General features: G+C 39.0%; 1 protein-coding gene across 1 annotated transcript in view; it reads left to right on the top strand.

Annotated features, from left to right (window-relative positions):
• The window catches only part of APBA1 (amyloid beta precursor protein binding family A member 1), a 140911-nt gene extending 118532 nt beyond the window's left edge, over positions 1-22379 (top strand). Inside the window, exons 10-13 of the mRNA XM_088475707.1 lie at positions 856-1068; positions 4780-4899; positions 9039-9179; positions 17763-22379. Coding sequence (XP_088331833.1) covers positions 856-1068; positions 4780-4899; positions 9039-9179; positions 17763-17834 — 546 coding nt within the window. The 3' untranslated portion in view covers positions 17835-22379. The remainder of the gene's footprint in view (positions 1-855; positions 1069-4779; positions 4900-9038; positions 9180-17762) is intronic.
• Positions 22380-24025: the final 1646 nt, after the last annotated feature.

Genomic DNA, 24025 nt, shown 5'->3' with positions numbered 1-24025 from the left:
TAAAAAAGTTTGGGAACCACTGGATTAATCTTGATGGGTTTATGTGTCAAAATGCTGAAGTTTATATTAATGTCATCTTTTTCAATTGCTTGGTTTGCTTTTACATATTTTATCTACTTCATATTGCACCAGCATTTTTCAATCAAAGGCCCTATTCCATGTGTCTTTATGTGTCAGGTCATTACTGATACTGTGAAGTAGTTTCACCACATAACATTATATTTATCTGGCTCTGCTGGAGATGTATTCTTCTTCTTCTGAAGGATACAATGTAAAATATGTATAGCCGTGACACAATTCATGATTATGAGTGATAATCAGGCAAATGACAACAATGGCTATAGACAGGCCCAGATTTGTTTTCTTTGCTTTATTTCTAACTCTCCAGGCTCCCCACTGAGCTGCAGAGATCCATGGCAACACTCTCAACCACCTCCCGTTTATAGATATATAAATATATGTATAACAAATACTCATGTCTTATTTATGCTATGATAAAACCAATAGACTGCTGCCTTCTCTGCAAGTCTGTTCTCTAAGCTTCGATTTATGTGAGTTTTTGGCAAATCCAGGCTTGCTACCAGTTGAATTATTTTAAATTACCGTAAGCAATAAGCTGATAATATATTTTTAGTTATAGAAGTCATTTAATGCTTTCAAGTGTTCTAGCAAGCATAAAAAGCATAAATGGATTATGAGGATCAGGAAGACACTAACCTCACAAAAATGTAGTCCCAGTATATATTTTAACTGTCACAGAGGGGCATGGATTGTTTTTACATACATTTGTAAATGGACATTGACAACATTGTTTTATAGTGATACGTGGGTATCATTTACCTTTTTGTTTTTCAGGTTTTCATTGAAAAACAGAAGGGAGAAATCCTTGGAGTCGTGATTGTAGAATCTGGCTGGGGCTCGATTCTGCCGACAGTCATCATAGCCAACATGATGCATGGTGGACCTGCTGAGAAGTCAGGGAAACTGAACATTGGGGATCAAATCATGTCCATCAATGGCACCAGTTTGGTTGGGTTACCATTGTCCACTTGTCAGAGCATTATAAAGGTAAACTGATAAAAAGTGAGAACCCTTCTATAGACAAACTTCCAATACACTTTCTCCCCCACCATAATTTAAAAGCGCTTGGTGAATGCAAGATTTTGAGTTTGCATCTATTCTACAATTTACTGATCGTCTTGGAATGTATTTTCTTTTGGGTAATGATAACACAGAATAATGCATTTTAAGTGCGGTACACACTTGGCCGATGGATGAACAATTGGTAAGTATGCGCCTGTGCATACACACTTACCAATGGACAGACCATTATGTCTGATCACAGAAACCAGTTGTGACATAATTGTCGCTGGTACCTGCAGCCAGCATATGGGTTGGTCGGTTGTTTCTACACACAGGCAAATGTGCACGATATATCGCATCTGCCATTCTGCACGGCCAATGCAAAACATCTGTGAACGACGTGGTTCACCGTCCGACAGTCGGGTTAATATATCATTTGTCGGCTCTATGAACGATATTTCGTCCAGTGTGTACCCAGCATTACTTTGAGGCAGCAAGTAGATACTCTGTTAAGTTGCCCACACATGGCCAGATCTGGTAACTTGACCTAAGCATTAAATGACGATTATGTTGGTTAGGAAATTGGATAGTAGCGATTGACTGCATTACAAAAGTTAGCGTGGTTCTGATTTTTGGTACATACTGAGAGTCATTTTTGAACCGGAAAAGTATAAATACCACAGTGCAAATTTTTTGTTCTTTTTACTCATGGACTTGTTGGCCAACATGTCAGCAGAGATGCAGTGGACGATACTGAGTGCAATTCCCCATACTTTTGTTCTGATTCAAAAAAAATATTACATTGAATTGTCTAGGTAGGGGTTTAGATAAGATAAGTGAATGAAAAAGGTATTTTTACAAGAGTGATCCCTTTATTAAGGGAGAGCACATAGGCTTTTCCTCCCTACAAATATACATCCATTTTCTGGTGCTTATGAGGTCCTGGAATTATAATGGGGACATCTACGCCTTCTAATTGAACTTATTTTGTTGTAAAGTACATTTCCAGCGCTGCCTTCATTGTAGTAAAAAAGTTTAAAAGCTTCAAACACCAAAAAGTGATATAAATAGTAAGGATGGTACTATTTCCCTACAATCTCATGATTCATTTAATTTACAATATGCTAAACTGTACATTACTCTTAACAGAAATAGTAGTGGTAGTCGGTTGGAGTATGATACTTTTTCCATAATATGCAAATTATTAATAGTAATATTCATTTTCCAGAGCATCTTTCCCCTGCAAAACCAGGGGCAGAATCATTTTGCTGGTTGTTTCTGCAGACTGGGAGTATCCAGCAGGGGCGTGCAGTCAGGGGACCCAGAGCCTGTCATTAACGATTAAAATTATACAAAGAAGATACTTATGACACATATTCTGTATCATAAGTATCTGCTTTATATTATTCTATTTAATTTTACAGTGGAAATCGAGTCAAATTTGTTTGGGAGGCACTGAGAATGGTGCCTCCTGCTGAGAATAGTAAAGGAGATGAAGCGGGGGGCTGGGCCAAGCCGTGGACAGTAAAAGCCCATTGGAAAATGCAGGAAAAGCGGCACCTATACAAGTGCCTCATTGACAAGGACCACATCAAAGCACTCCCCTGTCAGTAAGTCAGATGTGATTGGGCATCTGACCCAGCACTGACAGTGACTGTAACCAGCTGTCACTGTTAGTGCTGTACTCTGTGACTGGGAGAGTGTCAGTCTGCAGGGTCCAGGCAGCATGTGAGTGTTTAGCTTAATATATTCATACACTCACTATCACTACTCACTAAGTAGCTACTTTGTTGTCCAGCTCTTCCGTTAACTTAATAGCGCCATACCTACTATTAGGTAAACTGAAGCCCTGGACAACGTATTTAAATATGTTTTAGTCTTAGGTCTTAACTAGAATAAATGAGATTCTTTACATAAGTATAACCACTGTGATATAGTCGGGGTAGGGGGTCCCTCTCCTGGGGTAGATGGACACCTCCTTACACACAGCACACCAGTCCAGGGTTTTCATGCAAGCTGGTCTGAACCAGTTTTATTGTGCAATATAAACAACAAAATAAACAAAACATGAAAATAAAACCTAGCCCGTCTGGGCACTAACTAGACAGGTTATTCCCTCTCTACAAGTGGCAGGGCCTACTGCCTTACCACAAACACAGCACATATAAATAATATAGTGTCTCTGAAGAAACCTCAGTGTCTGTTCTCTCCCCCAGGGTATGTGAGACACTGAACCAAAACCTAACACAGCTTATCTGAGCCACTCCCAGGTGCAACTACTAATCAGCCTGCTCTCAGACTGAAAGGCCGAACACCTGGAATGGCCTGTGGATGGAGCCCTCCCTTCTCTTCTCACATCCACACCGCTAGGACCCATTATCCGGCTTTTACCAAAAACAGACACTTCTGGTCTGTTTGGCATAACAGACTTTTCCTGGGGTTTTTAAAACACATATGATAGGAATCTGGACACACATATATGCCATCCCTGACTTCTCCAGTGCTTCTACCACACCACCTATTGAAAAAATCAATAACTCCTGAATTATTCAGATACAAGTGAATGTATTTCTAGTTATTGTGCTGTTGGCTTTGAGTATTCCTGTGCTGTAAATTATGTTGAGATACAGGGGAATGTATGTTATTATGCAACCTGTAAATTGAATGGTGCATTTAAGGTACCTCTTTCGGATCCCTATACTATGTGTGTGTGAATCTGGCTCTGATACTAGCCAGTGCCTCACCAGCCACTGACCTCACCGCACGCTACTGGTACACAGCTTGTAATGTGCAGGTGAAAAAGTAGGTGCGAGCATGTCAGCCCACAGTATTTGTGGTTCATAAATGAACCATACTGACTGATGACAAGGAAGGAAATATAGACAAAAAATGTTGATCGCCTACTATATTTTGTGTTTGGCTACCTCTCCCTCATTTTCTGCTGTGTAATTGATATATGCAGCACAATTACAGTATAATACAAATAATTTGCAAAGATATTAATGAACAACAATGGGATTGTTTTCTGTAGAAGTATGCTTGACAAACACTGATTGCCATGGCACCAAAAATTTTAGGTGTAGAGCCTAACTCCTGGCAAGTTGTACCCTGTGCAAATCACATCATTTGGCTTTTTCAGACAAGATCTGCCTTGTCAGTTGGGCTTTCAGCAGAAGGCTTGGTGTATGCGGCAGCAGAGAGCTCTGCAATGAGGTCTCTGCTAATGCTACTGACACTGGCATCTAATTGATGTCCCAGAATTCTGTGATTACGGCCCAGCATTCTAGAGAGTCAAGTTTAAACCTGTTCAAAGGAAAACTGACACTGATCTGTTCCTCTCTGATAAAGCAGGCTTGACCGTGACGTATTAGTGCTCAGAGGGCAACTGCTGTGTAATGTTCCCTACTTACATACATACTTAGGGGATGAAGTTGCTTTCTTTTTTGAAAGCAGAGCAAACACTACATGCTCAACAAAACAGGGCAAACACTGCTTGCTGCAGACATATACTGGCTAGCTCCATTTTTTACACTGCGTTTTATTGCTAGGCTAGACTGCCATTTCCCAGCTGTAAAACAGATTGTGCATTTTACATTTTCCAGCACAAAATGTTATTTTTCAGGGGCTAATTTTGCACCCAATAGCTGGATTTGTTCTTACAGTGAATCATCCCTGGTTTTCTTTTCCTATTTCAAGGGCTTAAAGAACCAATCCAGAGTGAAGCTGAACATTGTGAGATGTCCTCCAGTTACCACTGTCTTAATCAGGAGACCTGACCTAAGATACCAGCTTGGCTTCAGTGTACAGAATGGCATTGTGAGTAACTGGCATCCTTGAATACACTAAAAATATGTAAAATTGGTTGCACCGATTGTCACTCACATCTAAAATAAAGTGTTGGTATTGCTTTGTGTACCATTAAAAGTTTACGGTGGGGAAGAGGTGGCCCAGTGTGGGTTAATGTGTATTACTACCTCCAGTCTTTGTTGTGAATGCACGCACCACTGTCCTTTTATATCTGCGCATGTTGTTGTTATATAGACACTACCGGTCGAAAGTTTTAGAATAACCCCATTTTTCCAGATGTTCTTGTAATTTGAGCAGTTGAAGTCCTGTGAATAATCTGAACAAAGGTAAGTGGTAAACGAGATGTAGTCGGAATCATGCGAGATGCCGGCGGTCAAAGTAGCGGCCCCCGGAATCCCGACCGCTGGCATCCCGCAGGTAAGTATCGGGGGTTAGGGGAGGGTAAGGGTTAGGCACTAGGGTGGGGGGTTAGGGTTAGGCACTAAGGGGAGAAGTTTGGTTTAGGGTGCGGGCAGGAGGAGGTTAGGTTTAGGCACCGGGGAGGGAGGGTTAGGGTAGGAAGAGGGGGAGGGTTAGGGTACTTTACCTTAAGGGAGTCTGATTCTCACTGTCGGGATACCACTGTCTGTATTCTGACCGCCGGCACCCCGACCGCCAGATTCCCATACCCAACCCGTAGTAAATAAAAAAAAAAAAAAGTTTAGGTTAGCAAAAACTAATAAATAATGCATGTTTCAGAGTTATAAAACGAGTATATTTTTAGGGAACAAGTATTGGGTTGGGAACTTTATAGCTGTTCTGCGGCAATATAATTGAATTAAGCCTTAAAGTAAATGCAGCTCATTCCTATTGTTGAGCAGTGTTAGACATACAGTATAACAATAACACCCATGTACCTTTATGATAAGAAAGTTATGAATACAACTTAAAAATCCAATCAACAGCAAAACACATTTCTTCTTTTTAAAAGTGCACATTTAACTTGGAAACAGCCCTCCCTGCTAACCTGGCATGATTGTATTATTACAGGCTGCAAGTAGTGGCATGAAGCTCATAAGGACGCATAGCCTGGCTTCTTTCTAGATTATTTTTAACTTTGACAGCCCATGGAGATATGAATAATTAGCTTGGGTTATAATTAGCTTATATTTACCGGCCTCTAGCACTGTCTGCTGTGCAGCTGCATTGGTATAAGATAGCTATGGTTTCAATTCCCATATGGACACATCTATTATATACACAGAACAAAGCATGGTCTTTCCTTACCCCCGTCCTTGGCACGTGTTCTCCTCTTGCACTGTGATTGCTGTTTTCTGAAATCATTGACAAGTAAGTTTAAAAACTAATTAAAATTCCTAAAAATTGGGTAGGAGACATGTATAGTCTAGTAATTTATTTTCTTTGTTTCACACATAGGTTTCAACGTAAACTGTGCATATGAATGAATATGTATATATGATGGGTGAAAATATAATACAAATATATATTTAAGACAGAGGTATCACTTCTTATTTAGTGGTGCTATAAATGGTACTCCCATCATCAGTACATTTTTTTTATTGTCCCACTTAATAATTAATTAAAATTGCCCCCAAGAGACAAATAATATTGCTCTCTTGGTATAGGCTATACATTAAGTGAAATGTGCTGACTGTTGTTTTTGAAAGTGTCATTGCTATAATGATGCAGAGCTGGCCACCTCTTAGCGAGTTTCCCTTTACCTGCCCCTGTTCTACCAAGTCCGTGTGTGATATTTGTATTTATACTATTATTTGCCGTTGTATATTGTATTTATGCTCTGATACATTGTACTGTTTTCTATGTTTACCCTGTAGGCACTTTGTAGCGCCTTATAAATATTCTAATAAATACATATATTACAGATTATGCTTTGCATTATCATTTAAAAAATGAAATCGGTATCTTCTTTCTACAGTTACCGGTATGGAAATGACAAATCCATATGGACGGCCGCCACTTCATATAATATAGCTGGGACAGTAATGAACTACTTTCAGCTGGAGGGGTGATACCCAAACAGGCAATCACCATAATCTTTATACCAGACTCTAATACCTGCAATGACACATCTTCCGAAAAAGTGTATCTAGGGATGTATTCAAGTGTTACTAGGTCACATCTCCATGTAGTGTGCTACACTAACATGAACGCAGCATTACTGTACTCAACTTGGTAGCCTCTGCTCTGCCTCTCCATATGTATGGGGTCACAAACCTAGGAATGGAGGGGTTTTAGTATACATACCGGTACATTGTATAGGAAGCAGGGTCGGACTGGAGCTGTAGAACAACCCTAGCGTCCCTATGTGTGCATGGAAAAGGGGCGTGACTATGCCTCACAGGGGCAGAGCATGGGGGGGAGGGGGGCAGAGATGCTCCGCCAGGCTTTTGCACTATACCAGCTCATAAGGCTATTCACCTACTTTTACCCAGTAATGCCAGATAGCCAGTCCGACCTTGATGGAAAGGACTATATTTACACCACAAAAATATACATATGCCTTACTCTAAATGAGGCACAGTGTTATAATAACTATTTCCTATACAACAAAATTTTTATTTATATTTTTCTTAAGCATTGATTGGACAATGCAAAGCAGAGCAATAAGCAGACTGTGATCTATCTTACACCCTTTACTGCAGAGTGGTGATAATTTCCTGCTCTAGTTCTGTGCACACCTGTATGGTGTCCCCAGATAGCAATAGGCAGTAACCATGGAAGCTTGCTTCATTGCTATTTCTAGATAAATTAAGGCTAGTGTGCTAATTTTACACCGTAGCACTCTGTGTATCATTGATGTACTCCATTTTAGAAGTCGAGAAAACTGTAAAGGAGCTCTCATCTTAATAAATATAGATATATAGCAAAAATACATAGGTTCTCTAGGCAGAATAGCTTACATCAATTCTCGTCAAGTATATTATTCTCCCTTACCAACATACAAAAATGCATAGTTGCTCAGAATCCAAGATTAAGGCCATTGCAAACAATAATTGGCAGAGCTGGCTTTTCTGAATCCAATTCCTGATTTTCCTGAAAATTTAAGGGTGCAAGACTCTTGGGACCTGATTCAGAGTTGTATGCAAACCGGATGGTTTGCATACAACTCAGATGTTTAATGATCGGTGCATGTGCAGGATCTGTGCTGCGCATGTGCCAATCACTGACTGCAACATCGCTCGCAGTGCCCCCAAGCCACAGAATGTCCATTTAGGGGCAGGGACTTGCTCTGTTTTGTAGTGGTAACTATGAGTAAACTTAGCCTTACTCAGATGGCTGATGGCTGCAACCATCAATGTCAATGGTCACGGTGGTGATCTGATGCTGCATCATCTGACGCACCACTTGGATCTGCGATTCCGACAGGAGGTGTCTTCTGTCCTTAGATGTCTCCTGTGGCATTAGTGTATTAGCTGTACGGTATTGCACAGCCAATGCGTACAAAGACACAGCAGCTGTGCAATACAGCACAACTATGAATCTGGCCCTTGGAGCTAGAGTTTTAGATAGAAATTAATAATAAAGACAAAAGCTTGGCAATTACAAGAAGCCACAAGCAAACGTGCTAAAATTGCTACTGCTTGCTGTATGCACATCTACCTTGACTCTGAAAAATGAAAATCCTCCTTGCTTCAAGAATGTGCTGACTGGCTCCTGAATTTAATATAAATTTGTCCGCTCCTGATTTAGAGACGTTCCATTTGATTGAAATCTGCACATATGTACTAACAGACACAGTGCTCTGGTTTTTTGGAACAGAGCAGCATCCATATGTGAGAATTGTTTCTGACATGCAAAACAGCTCTGCTCCAAAATGTTGCAGATATCTAAAGTGATGGATTATAAATGGGGAAGGAGACAGTGAGGGAATGGGCACATGCTGCTTGGTAATAATTAATCTCATTAACACGTGCGCACTGCCTAGCTTTCCCCTTTCTATCTGGGTGCTAGAAGACGGCAACGCAAAATGAGAGAGGAGGCAAATTTAGGTTGACGAGTGGAAATACAGCATTTTTTGGATTAGTACGTTCATAGACCCCCATATTTTCTCATCTGTCGTTACTTATTACTGTACAAGTCAGTGAGGTTAAGTAGGTATTGCTAATGTATCACTCTCCCATCTGCAGATTTGTAGCCTTATGCGAGGTGGTATAGCAGAACGAGGAGGTGTGCGAGTGGGTCACCGTATCATTGAGATCAATGGACAGAGCGTTGTCGCAACTCCTCATGAAAAGATAGTCCATATTCTCTCCAATGCTGTTGGTGAGGTAAGGAATGCAGTGAATATACTGTTTGATTGTCTTGCTATATATATATAAAAGCTGCTGTTCGGTCATCCAAAAGGTGATTACATATCATAAGGTCTGTTTTTCCTAGTTCTCGAACGATTCAATTTTTATAAGAAATGGGGAATAGAGAGAGAAATATTTGTGTTCTGCAGACCTGTTCGAGGTATCAATGTAGTACAGATAGGAAGTATGATGTAAGAAGTTACTATTATACAGAACTATTTTTAATGTGGGTGGAGTAAATGAATAAGTTGACGGAGCTGTGACAGATATGTTCAGTTGCATTTAGGTTGGAGGTAACTGTAAGAGTATAATATTCTGCAGAGGAAGAATTTAAAGCTGTTTCAGATCAGGCATAGGCTATATAATCAGACGTCAACTTTCGGCTTTTAAGATACATTTCTAACACAAGTTAGGTGCACCTAAAAAGATGTTACATTATAATTATTGTACCAATTGAGACCTTATGTATTTTATATTTAACTTGTGTTGTGCTATAGTGCATTTTTTTCAGTTAATGCAGATGAAATGTTATTACTATATTAATCTCTCACTGGAAGTGCGAGGAGGTGCTTTTACAAATCATTTGCATAAGATCATCCTATTATTATCTAAAAAAAAGCAGATTGAACACATTTCTAAACTCATATCAAGCTCAATCGCATTGAAAATTGCAGTACAGTATATACGTGATCACTGATCTTTATTTCTGGAATTACAAGTCCCTGACACTCTTTGATAGACTCAGAATTGTAGTTCCACAACAGCTGGAGAGTCAGAGGTTACTTTCTCTTATAACGATAGTGCAATCAGTTAAATGGAAAATCTGAAAAATGTGAACCGCACCTTCAGAAAATTCCATCTTTCATGTAGATTTGGTTATTGTTGCCCTTGGATGGTCCAACAGATAAGCTCAGGTCTCTGCTATGATAGCAATGGTGGTGTGACAGTGGTTCTTTGAACAATTGTGAGCTAGAAAAGTGCAAGCATTCATATCACTTTGTGCCGTTACATTGACTGTATAGCTCATCTCCTGTCATACAGGAGCAAATAAGGTTTGGAAATGCTCCAGGCAGCGTTTTCTTATTATAATCGCATGTGTGTGACAGGAGAGAAGCATTTCCCATTTATGCCAATATGTTTGGTGGAGCGATGTGACTATTGTAGGTCCTAACCTACAGAAGCCATTTTTCAAAATTTTGGTAATAAATACATTTTGAGAGCGATAAGGCACAGTATATCCATATGTAAATGAAATATAGCTCTACTAGTATTTGAACCGTTACTCGGGTTGCTAGCTAGTGTAGCCACCATATATCCTCATACTCCCGTGTCTCACCAGCCCCATCCTTGTTGTTTCCAGCCCCAAGCCACCCCAATGTGTCTCCAGTCCTTTGTCCCTCCCTGTGTATCTCCATTCTCTCCAACACATGCCCCCCCGTGTCTCTCCAGTCACATGCCCCTTTGCCTTTTCAGCTTCAGGACCCCCCTTGTGCCACTCCAGCCTCATGCCCCACTGTGCATCTGCAGCCTCATGCCCCACCGTGTCTCTCCAGCCTCATGCCCCACTGTGTCCCCTCCAGCCTTGTGTCCCCTCCCTGTGTCTCTCCGGCCTCATGCTCCCAATGCCTCCAGTCTCATGCCCCCCCCTTATCTCTTCAGCCCCATGCCCCTCCCGTGCCTCTCCAGCCTCATGCCTACCTGTGCCTTTCCACACCCTGTCTCTAGTCTCATGCCCTCTACCTTTCCAACCTCTTTCCCCCATGTATATCTCCAGCTTTATGCCCCTCAGGTTCTCTCTTTCATCTCTGCCCCCCTCCTCCACCCATCTCTCTCATCTGTGTTCCACTTCCCAACACATGACTATGGGGCGATCACTGGGGGCCCGCCAGTGATGGTGGGCTGATCAGGATGCCACAAATGGAGTGGGGGGGGAAGCTGCAGGCAAATTACTAAATTACTATAAAATTCCTATATTACTATAAAATTCCTATTTTGGTTATGTAGTGCAGTGATTTTTCCATTTCCTTCTGTTTATTAGAATGCAGTTGCTGCAAGGGAAGATTTGCTAGAATAACTTTTATTTCTTCAATATTCTTTATTGAAAGTTTTCAAACAGCAAAGAAAAAATAAGGGCAACAGATACAGAAAAGAAATAAATATGGAACCCGGAGGGGAGCGCTGCACCATAAATCCAAAAAGTATTAATGAAGTAAAAATAAACACAGAGTTTTAAATAAACAATAAAATCCAATATTAAAAATACACTTAATTGGTTAAAATAACATGTGGTCCTTTGATCCTCCCTTCCTCTGGTGTTCTGTCAGATTCCCTCCGTGATGGAAAACATAAAGGAGAAATAGACAAAAAGATTGTGTGCAATGGGTATATCTGTATAAAATTGGGGATGGCAGCATTCATCTACATATCCCCCGCTGTGAGTTCTTAATGGGATAGCAACGGTTATTCTAATTGACGGACAATCTTCATGTACATATATATATATATATATATATATATATATATATACATATATATATATGTATATGTGTGTCCCTTTCTTCAGATCTCACCACAATAGTTTAAGATATTGACTCACTCTGCTAGAAAAGTGTAGAGGTATATCAAGGTATCTTTGATAGTAATGCGTACCGTACTCACGTGTTTAGCAAATGTTGTACTCCTATCTGGGTATCTTTGGTAGGAACCAGCATATCCTCTATACCACGGTGGAAAAGAAAGTTGATGTCCACCAGGATAAATGGTTAAAAAATATGAAACCTTTTATTATCCCAACAGCGGGCTGATGGATCCAGACAAAGGCAGATGTACAGATAATATAAGTACAAATTCAACTCCCCGGATGAGTAACGAAATAAAAAACTGCTTAGGTTGGATACCAAAATGCCCACCACAACATAAAATAAGTCCAAAAGCAACACATACCGACGCGTTTCGACCTTATAGGTCTTTTTCAAGGTAGGTGTAGTGTGTTGCTCAATGTGCATTTAAATACCCCCTTCAGTGATTAGCATTCAAAAAAGGGGCGGAGTTTCTCCAATCTACCAATTTACCTGTGTATATTCATTTCTTGAACTCAGGGCCGGATTCAGAGCCGGACGCTCTGACCAGAGCGCTCTCTCTGAATCAGGGCCCTCCTACCTCAACTTGGAGCGGCCACTTGGACGCTCGCATAGCTGTGGGTTACCACCCACAGCTTATGCGAGCGTCCATGATGATGGTCGCGATGGTTAAGACCATCGGGCTTGCGACAAGACCCTGCGGTAGGGTCTCGCTACTGCAAGCCCTGGAGTGATTTTGGCTCTATCAGAGCCAAAATCACTCCCACTGACATCACTAGTGATGTCAGTGGGGCCGGACCCAGACGGTAGGCGTTCCCATGGGAACGTCTCCATCTGGAAGCCACGCCCCCGGCACGCCCACCAAAGGGGGCGTGCTGTCAGTCACCATCGACAGCATGCCCCCTTTGGTGCGAGACCCCGAGCGACGGCTACCCCGTCGCTCGCCGTGTCTCGCGCATGCGCATTAGGGCACCATCGACCCGCCTGCGAGCGTGTCTCAATTAGGCCCTCAGTCTCCCTTATCAGGGTTACGTTTGTCCTCCGATTGACTATGCCGCCTTATTACTTACTGCTCCTAGTGTAAAAACTTAGCATTTCCCGATAACGCGGCTTTGCGTTCCACCTTGTGGAACGCAAGTACTTCCGGCGGAAGTACCTCGCGTGTCTCGATGTATAAGGAAATCGGGCTCTAGTGGTTAGGACTGTATTAAGCTGCGTTCCACCCTCTGGAACGCAACTGCCGCTAGCTGACACATCCCATGTGACTAGGAATGGGGAACTGGATAAGAATGAATTTGAGAGAAATGGATTGTGTGTCAACTGTTGGACCGCAAATCTCTTTATTCTAATGTTTTAACATAGCTATTTGAAATGGACAAAATTGGGTATATTGGGGAAATTGGATGTACCCCATGCCTCTTGTACAGAAAAAAACATATAACATTAAAAAGACAATAGGAAACAAAAATAAATATTTTCTTTCTTATGCTGTGAATACTTATTTTCAGTAGCGAATATACGACTAGACCCAAACTATAAATGGGGAGACTAATCTATTATGAATGGTCCCGCAAATAAATAATGTTTTACATCAATAAAAACAATTCATACACCCTAACATATTGTAAAATAGAACAAATGAAATCCAAAGCTTAAAATAGATGATAAAAATTTATCCTAATGGACCTAAATGAGATAAATACAGATGGACCTTCTTAGGAGGGTGCAATAAATACATGAAATATTCATATGTGAACTAATTGAGTCATATAATATACATCTCTCTAATCACTTGTATGCAGAGATGCATAAAATTATGAATCAGGAAGCAAATATAACAGCTGAGATGAACACCTTACAGCAATATGGTTTCCATCTGATGGCATGGGTTTAGGGTTTACAGCAATCATTTTTCAAATGATTGAGTCATTTGAAAAATCGGTCAAAGAAGACCTGGAAATGACTATGTTCAAACCCATTAAGAACAATCTGACGAAGTTAGAAAGGGAAGCCCTCACCACATTGAAATCCCTAGACACTATTGTTATAAAACCTGCCGATAAAGGCGGGGGAGTGGTTATTCAGAATTTGTCTGACTATAACCAAGAAATATACAGACAATTGTCTGACCTCAATACATATAAGAAACTGAGAGGGAACCCCACTGATAATATAAATAAAGAATTGGATAATCTTATTGGGAAGTACATGGCGAAGGGCACCTTAAGCAAAAAAGAGGGACAATTTATAAAGATCCAGAAACCATCCATTCCGGTATTGTATACCCTCCCAAAAATCCATAAGGATAGCCACCATCCACCTGGAAGACCAATAGTGGCAGGCACAGAGTCCATCTCCTCCAATTTATCTCAGTATGTAGATAGTTTGTTACAGCCAGTGGCGGTCAAAACACCATCTTATTTCAAGGACTCTCTACAGGTTATTAGGAATCTGGAGAATATTGACTGGGACCCAAGTATGTTTCTACAGCATACGTAACGCCCTTGTACACCATTATAGACCATCAGTAGAGTCTAGAGGCCACTAAGTATTTTCTGGATTTAGAGGAAATAGAGTTGGAAAAGAAAGAGTTCGTTCTAGAAAGTATCGAATTCATTCTTAAAAATTATTATTTTTTGTTTGGCGACTCTTTTTATATACAAGTCAACAGGACAGCCATGGGCACCAGATTCGCCCCCAGTTACGCTAATCTGTTCATGGCCTTCTGGGGAAAGTACCCATGTGTACGATTGCCATGAGCTGGGGGCGTGTCTGGTGTCCTGGACTAGATACATTGACGATATCTTGTTTATATGGAGGGGAAGTGAGGAATCTCTGGATATCTTCTGTGAGCATCTAAACAAGAACAACCATCATATCAAATTGACATATAATAGGAGCTCAGAATCAGTGAATTTCTTGGATCTGACCATCTTTATTAAAGATGGGAAAATACATACTAAAAATGACATCAAACCAACTGATTGCAACTCTTACATAGATTACTTGAGTAACCATCATAACAATTGGCTATATTCCATTCCTAGAAGTCAATTTCATCGGATACTGAGAAATTGTACCGTAAAAGAGGACTATATAGCTCAAGGTGCATGTTTGAAGGAACAGTTTTTACAAAAAGGGTATAGTAAAGAAAACGTAGAAAAATCTTATGTCAAATATCTGGAATGTGACAGATCACAATTAATTCAAGAGAATAAAAAGGAATCTGAGGATGTAGGTATCCCTTTTATAACTAAATATAATAGCCAATACCAACAAGTAGAAAAAGTTATAGCCAAGCATTGGGGGATTCTCAAAGAGACGAGAAGATAAGAGAATATATACCTGACAGACCGAAGTTTATCTATCGTCGGGCAAATAACATACAGAATAATCTCGTGAAAAGTGTCTCTACCGCCATACCTAGAATAACACGCAGTGCTAATAAAACCAAAGGTTTTTTAGATGCAGAGAATGTTCCATGTGTAAAACCTGCAAAACTAATTATACTAAGATCACTGAATATTGCTCTACATCCAACGGAAGTAAACATGAAATCAAATCATTCATCACCTGCAACAGCAAAAACTTGGTATATTTGATAGAATGCACATGCAAAAAACTATATAGGGGAGGACATCTCGTAAATTAAAAGAAAGAATCGGTGAACATGTGCGCAACATTAGGAAGGATGTTTCAGCACATTTTAACACCCATCATAATAGGGATCCTACCCACATATCCAGTTTTTGTGGTATCATATCAGTTCCACCGTTTTGGCGAAAAAATGATGGCGATGAGAGATTAGCACGGTCAAAGATGAAGGCGATCTTCGAGTTGGGGACCCTTGATCCCAAGGGGCTCAATTTGGACTTTGAAGTCAAATGGTTTCTACCGTAAACCCTAGGTTAGCCATCAGATGGAAACCATATTGCTGTAAGGTGTTCATCTCAGCTGTTATATTTGCTTCCTGATTCATAATTTTATGCATCTCTGTATACAAGTGATTAGAGAGATGTATATTATATGACTCAATTAGTTCACATATGAATATTTCATGTATTTATTGCACCCTCCTAAGAAGGTCCGTTTGTATTTATCTCATTTAGGTCCATTAGGATAAATTTTTATCATCTATTTTAAGCTTTGGATTTCATTTGTTCTATTTTACAATATGTTAGGGTGTATGAATTGTTTTTATTGATGTAAAACATTATTTATTTGCGGGACCATTCTTAATAGATTAGTCTCCCCATTTATAGTTTGGGTCTAGTCGTATATTCGCTACTGAAAATAAGTATTCACAGCATAAGAAAGAAAATATTTATTTTTGTTTCCTATTGTCTTTTTAATGTTATATGTTTTTTTTCTGTACAAGAGGCATGGGGTACATCCAATTTCCCCAATATACCCAATTTTGTCCATTTCAAATAGCTATGTTAAAACATTAGAATAAAGAGATTTGCGGTCCAACTGTTGACACGCAATCCATTTCTCTCAAATTCATTCTTATCCAGTTCCCCATTCCTAGTCACATGGGACGGGACAGCTAGGTGGAACGCAGCTTAATACAGTCCTAACCACTAGAGCCCGATTTCCTTATACATCGAGACACGCGAGGTACTTCCGCCGGAAGTACTTGCATTCCACGAGGTGGAACGCAAAGCCGCGTTATCGGGAAATTCTAAGTTTTTACACCAGGAGCAGTAAGTAATAAGGTGGCATAGTCAGTCGGAGGACAAACGTAACCCTGATAATGGAGACTGAGTTCAAGAAATGAATATACACAGGTAAATTGGTAGATTGGAGAAACTCCGCCCCTTTTTTGAGTGCTAATCACTGAGGGGGTATTTAAATGCACATTGAGCGACACACTACACCTACCTTGAAAAAGACCTATAAGTTCGAAACGCGTCGGTGTGTGTTGCTTCTGGACTTATTTTATGTTGTGGTGGGCATTTTGGTATCCAGCCTAAGCAGTTTTTTATTTCGTTACTCATCCGGGGAGTTGAATTTGTACTTATATTATCTGTACATCTGCCTTTGTCTGGATCCATCAGCCCGCTGTTGGGGTAATAAAAGGTTTCACATTTTTTAACCATTTATCCTGGTGGACATCAACTTTCTTTTCCACCGTGGTATAGAGGACATGCTAGTTCCTACCAAAGATACCCAGATAGGAGTACAACATTTGCTAAACACGTGAGTACGGTACGCATTATGATCAAAGATCCCTTGATATACCTCTACACTTTTCTAGCAGAGTGAGTGGGGCACGCCCCCTATTTTATCTTAAACTATTGTGGGGAGATCTGAAGAAAGGACACACATATACATATATATATATATATATATATATATATATGTTTGCGCAGTGGAGTTGTCTGGATTTGTTTGATTCTAGATACAGAAAAGAGAATAGGAGGGGGGCATAGGGAACTACCAGATGGTTTGCAGATACATACACTCATCATACAATTTTATACAGTGATAGACAAATGTACATAATAAATGTCACATCTAGGTCCAAGATGGTGGTCTCAATGTACAGAAGGATTTATTAACCTTGTTCAGGCTAGAGTAACTTTTTGAAAGTACATTACTGTGTAGCAGTTCCCTACACCACACTGAGGGCCTGATTCAGACTTGGGAACAGAGACAGATATCTCTCTCAACTGATCATCTTGGTGAAACCATGCTGCACTGCAGGTGGGGCAGATTTAAAATGTGCAGAGAGATTTAGATTTGGGAGGAGAATTATGTATTTACACCCCTTGCATTGCAATATGGTTTGTTCAGGTCCACAGTTGAAAGAGATATCTCACTCTATTCCCAACTCTGAATCAGGCCCTGAGTCTATCAAAACATAAATGCTAGACCATAGCCAAGAAAAGATCAATAATATAAAACTATAATAAACTACTGTTTTTGTTTTGATTTTATGTGAAAGAAATTACCTTTGTATTTTTAATTTCAACAGATACACATGAAGACTATGCCAGCAGCCATGTACCGACTGCTGACTGCACAGGAGCAGCCCGTTTACATCTAACAGCCTATCTGTCACTTCACAACATCCATGGAGGACAATTCTCTTCACCTGTGATTGTGTTCATAGTGTTGCCTCTGTATCAGCAGAAACATCTCAGAAACATTACTTCCCCTTTTTGCTGACCACATTTTTTTATGTCCTTCTTTCATTCCTCATAAAATTAGTGTTTTGCAGAAAGTCATGAGTCTCTGAAGGCTTGTGTTCCAAACATGACTTAATTAACGCAGTTGTGTTAGGGAGACACCTCACAGTCTGTGGAGGCTGCAAAGTGTCCAAGAATGTGTCCAGCTCAAAGACTGGTTAGTGAGAAGCCAGTTCTCCGAAAGGCCATTCTTTCTGCTAATTGGGCTCACTTGGTTGATATTGTACAGTCGTTTTGTGCACTTAAAGCTCTAACGCTTGAGATTGGCCAGTACTTAATATGACATTTTCTGAACTAGCCCTCATGCATGTGTCACAGTTATAAAGTAGCAGGATTGAATCTTAGTTACAACTCGGGAGACTGTGCATGAAGCTCTGGGTCACCTTGAAACTAAAAAAAAAATAATTATACTATGCGTGCTTGTTGTGTTTACTGTATCTAAGCACTTTTAAAATGCAGTTGCATATCTTGCATCGGTCGATGGATTGAGTAACAGGCAGTGCTGTACAAGTAGCTCTACTTGAATATTAATGGATATTCACCACCAACCACTTTTCTTCAATATATAAATATCTTAAATTATTTTTCCAACTATGTATGTTAATGTTGGAACCTGATTCAACTTTTTCACTGTTTGCTAAGTCTCTGAGTACAGCAAATATCAGATTATTGTGGCTCGCTCGTGCAACAGTGTCTGTTTAGTGGAATAAATGAAGTATGACCATAATTCTGACAAAAAAAATTAAACCTACTAGAAATACCACGTATATAGGAAGTTAAATAGGTGAACATGTTGTCTTTCTTAAAGAACAGATGTTATGTATGGAGAGCACACTTTACCAGGCTAGGAAGGGTGCCAAACATTATTTTACAATAGGTTGTGTTTGAAGCATTGCTCCTCTTTATACTGTAAGAGCACATACTCATGGCCAGGTTACCATCTTTCCATGGCATGTTACATTGTACTGAATTCACCACAAGATGTGCACGGCTGAACATCAGTGGACCTTAATATCAGTAGTCACTGTACTTTTTCCATATGAGTGATGGATCAAAAATAGAGCAACTGAGGCCAAAAGCATTTTGAAGAAGAAAACCCACAGTAGATGTTGATCACTATTCTGAGTTTTGCTCAATCTACATTTAGGAGTATATTTACTAAAGTGCGGGTTTATGGAACTACAGATATTGCTCATAGCAACCAATCAAATTGTACTTCTCATTTATCTAGCACCTTCTAGAAGATAATAGGTAGATTGGTTGCTATAGGCAACATCTCCACTTCTATAAACTTGTACTTTAGTAAATATATTTTTTAGACACCTAGCAGATGTTAGGAGGACATGTACACAAGGGTATATGTTTTGTGAAAATCCAGAACATTAGGCTGTTTTGTATATTTTTGCAGTGTCAGTGTATTTTCTGTCACATAATGGATGCTGATGGAAAATGGGCCAATATCACACAGTAATGGACTTATTTACTAACATAAACTGCACACAATGGTGCTGGTGTTCCCCTGTCCTACTCCTGCTTGTGATTACGTCTCCCTAAAAGTGTACATTCTTCTGTTTCATGTGACAGAAGTTACAGATAACATAAACCTGGGCTTAACAATATTTAGAATGTGTTTACCTTTTACTAATCAGAAGGAGATTTTGAATACAAATGAAGTTACTATGGAATGCATGCAATTAATGAGCTTTGAAATAACTGCTTCCAGCTAATTGTGTTTACATAATTTGATTTAAAATTTCTAAATATTACTGACATGCTACATTATGTACATTGAAGAGACACAGCTGTTGGGCAACAAGGCTGTGACAGGGTAACTTATTTTTCTCACTTAACACGGACGTTCTCCCAAGTTTAAATGAACATGTTTACATTGAAGAAAATGGGTTGTATCATTTCGGTTCTAGTCATGTAATCATAGTTGGTTGCTGTTTGTCAAAAAATATCTCTCTAAATAGTCAATTTTAATATTATGCCAATTTGAAGTGAATTTATAAAAACAGGAAATATAATAATATAAAAAAAAAGTAAAGTTTGGTACAACTTCAAGTCGACCAAACTTTTATAATGCAATTAATATTTATTTTGTGATCTAGATAATTGTGTTTACCTGTATATTGGCGTTTATGGATAATGTGTGAGGAGGCTTTCGTAGTTTTTAGAAAGCTGGCACATCCTAAAGAGCTTTAATCTGACACAATCTGGCAGTTATATTTATTTATTTATTAGAACATGTATTATGTGTTTGGGAATGTTACCGGGATTGTTTTTTTAATGTGAGGGACATGGAAAGCCACGTCTCCAGTCTGCTGGCAGTGACGGGGATAAAGACCTACAGTACCACCTAAGCTTGCTTATTTACTGATAATTGCTGGAACAAACGAAGATTACCAGAAGACTCACATGCAGTGTTACTGCTGTCATTGCTTGAAGCAGACCAACAAGATGCCTTCATGTTTACTTAAGGGAGCTGCAATTCATTGCTTGTAACTTGAATAACCAAGACCTAAAAACACAAACCCAGTACTCTTGTCTGACATTTTGTTTTCTGTCATGCTAATAGACGAGGACTTGATACTGAGGTTTCTCTATGTTGTTACTTATTACTGCCCGGCTGCTCAGAACCTCATTGTTTTAATACAGCAAGAAGCATGGCGCTAATGGGAAAAGACTTGGTAGACTGTCTTTGGTGGCTGGCAGATGACACTGGACTCAACAACAAAATAAAAGGTTCATTTTCTTCCAGTAACAACACAGAACAAACCTTCGTCTTACAGAATATTTATAAATCCACTTTATGATTGAATTTGTGCATATGATCTGCCTCTATGCTTTTAGCAAAATATTAAGAAATACAGATTATTTATTGCAAATTATAACCTACAATAGACACAAAAAATGTAGTTGTTAGAGGGCAAAAACAATGGCTGTACAAGACCAGACAAAAACTGAGGGTGTAATACTAGTGGTAGTGATGTCATGTATTGCTCTAATGTCTAAGTAGCCTAAGCTAATACTCAACAGCCCAGTCCTTCATTTTTTGTTGTCCATTCACAAGGATTAAGAGAAGCTGCTTGCCTGTTTGTAGTGTCTGTTTTCACAATGTTTATTGTAATGTCATAAATCAGATTTGTACTTTGTGCAAGATCTGTTATCAAACATCTTGTTTTTTCCATTACCAGGAGATCTAGTGTGGGGGGAATATGAAGCAACACAAGAAATGCATTGGTGACACATGATTTTTCTTCTTGCGTGTATATGTAATATTCACATTTTGTAAAGCTTAAAAGAACAATTGTCTTCTGTGTCACTAACATTTATTAGTTCATTTCTATCATATAAACGTATAAATGTGCAATAAAACTAGGCTAGAAATAAAAATTAGACCCATCCTTCTTGTCATGACATCTCGTTAAAGAATATGTATTTATAATATGTTAGAAAGTATGAGAGTAACACCCAGAGGTCTCTAAGGGCAGTTCATGCAAGTATGTACATAGTGACTTTTTTAGTTTCTGTGTTTTAAGTAACAGCATAAAATAGCACAACTGTCACTGTCTTAAGATCCTTACAGAAAAGCTAATTGCTGCAAGTTCAACTAAGTGTCACAACTTGGAACAAAAATCTGTATTTTAGCCTCAGACTGAAGCGACCAATTTTAATATTAACATTTTCTTTTAGTACATTCCAAAATCAGCCTGTTTTCCACCACTGCAGTACAAAAATAAAATCGGATAAGCACAGATCTCATCTTCACACCTAGTGACCCATTTCTCTGTTTATATTCCTAGGAGGACAGTTTTAATAGTTTTATTACCAATATTCTTGCAATTTAAAACTTTATTTGACCTTCATCTGGGTTAACTAGTCTATGACCTGGTAATTAACTTTTTTTTTTTTCTTTTTTTTTTAATATATATATATAAGTATATCACTTTGGTTATTTTATTTTTTTCTTATTTGTAAAAAATCACAGCAGCGTGAACCAGATGTTTTGTACATACCTAGCAGAGTACTTAGAACATGCAGTTGTATTATTGTTCTGTAAAGAGGGTGGAATAGAAATTAATGTAAATCGCTGGGAAAGTATAGTAATGTAATTGTAACAATATTGTTCTTTGTAAACTGCAAACTTACAAAAAAAAAAAAAAAAAATCAATGTGAGCCTGGAATGTTGATACTGCACATCTACTGAATGTAATTCCTCTTACGGCTTTGTCACAGGCCCTGACCCTCTTTATCTGTGATGCAGCTGCAATGGTTCCATTGATTTGCAAGCTATTTTGTTGTGGTGTGTGTCTACTCTGCTATGTATCTTTTATTTAACTGAGCGCTTGCTGATGTCTGTAACATTTGCAACAACAACAATAGTAATAATAAAATATAACAATGAGTAAAAATGAAAGTGGTCAGAGCTTTAACTTCTGAAAACTAGGTGCCAAGGTAATAGGTAGAGTTGTTTATGTCAATACCAATATTTATAATCTGTATAAACATTGCTAAAAAGTCCTACTACTTCCACTTAAGTTAGCCTTATTTATGTCTTTTACATTAACTATGAGATCACATCGGGATTGTCTCTTATATGTGGCACTTTTATGTGCTTGACGCCTCTTATTACAGTGGTTGCAGTGCATCTAACAGTGCAATCATAATGTGCAAAATGCATCCCAGTAAAAGTATATAAGGTTTTTGGCACCTTAAGTCCCTTTGTACAGGGAGGAGGAGGCTGTATAATAGGGAATGTCTCTTTAAATCCACTTTTTCACTTTTGCTAGTTAATTAAATAATCCTGTTCTGCAAAAAAAAACCTTTTTACTCACGCACAAATGTGCACTCATGCTTTTAATCTATAATTAGCAATATGCTTAACACCCTTCAAAACACCAGGTTTGGAATAGAATTTAGTGAGTTGGAGATAGTGGCTGGTAAATCACCGGTGAAGAGAGCAAGTTTGTATGCCACCCTTCACCCATCTGGACATTCAAGACATCAGGATTCGGCTGGATCACCAGGGTTAGAGACTCCATGCAAAGAATAAATATTGTGGGACAAAGGACAACCCTGATGTGTGCAATTGTTGATCCTCAACCACAGTTTATGGTAGAGGGATAACATTTTAGAAAGGAAATTCCAGGCAAACCAGCATCCAATGTACAAAATGTCATTCTATTAGATCAAAGGCATTTTTAGGCATCAGCAGAGAACAAAAGTGGTCACAGCCGAGCAAGGTAAATTGTGGATCAAATTGTAGACTTTGACAATGCTGTCCCCGAGCTTCTCTGACAATCGTGGCCCTCTAATCCATGCAGGTGTGTCAGTGTGTACTGATCCATTTGTTTTGTTATATTGGACTACAGGTTGTGTCTCCCATATCCAAAATGCTTGGGACCAGGGGTATTTTGAATAACGGAATATTCCGTATTTTGGAATATTAACATTTAATAATGAGATATCTTGGGAATGGGACCCAAATAAACACATACACCTTATACACACAGCCTGCAGGTAATTTTATACAGTATTTTCAATAATTTTGTGGCTCAAACAAAGTTTGTGTACAGAAATGAAATTCATTTATGTTTCATATACACCCTCTACACACAGCCTGTAGGTCATTTTATACATTATTTTTAATAATGTGCCTTAGACAAAGTTTGTACATTGAACCATCAAAAATCAAAGGTTTCATTATCTGTCATGCCAAAAAAATTCCGTATTTCGGAATATTTGGATATGGGAGAATCAACCTGTATCTGCTTCACAACATCTTTAATAAACATTGAGAACCTGACAAACACTTTAAAATGAATGCCAATTTTTATGAGGCCAAATTCAGACCCTTTCTGTCAAATGTGAATAACTACTGTTAGAATTATCTCCTTAATAAGTGAATGATTATAGTATAGTGGCATTGTACAATACTTCAGGGCACCCATTGTGAGACTACTGTATTTTACAATGAGCCGAGTTCATTTCAATCACATGACTTAAATTATTTGGAAATCTCGGAGGCACATATACAGTATAATAT

Source organism: Taudactylus pleione, unplaced genomic scaffold, assembly GCF_031769625.1.
Source record: "Taudactylus pleione unplaced genomic scaffold, aTauple2 ptg000177l, whole genome shotgun sequence".
Taxonomy (NCBI): Eukaryota; Metazoa; Chordata; class Amphibia; order Anura; family Myobatrachidae; genus Taudactylus; species Taudactylus pleione.
This window is presented reverse-complemented; position numbering and strand designations above follow the sequence as displayed.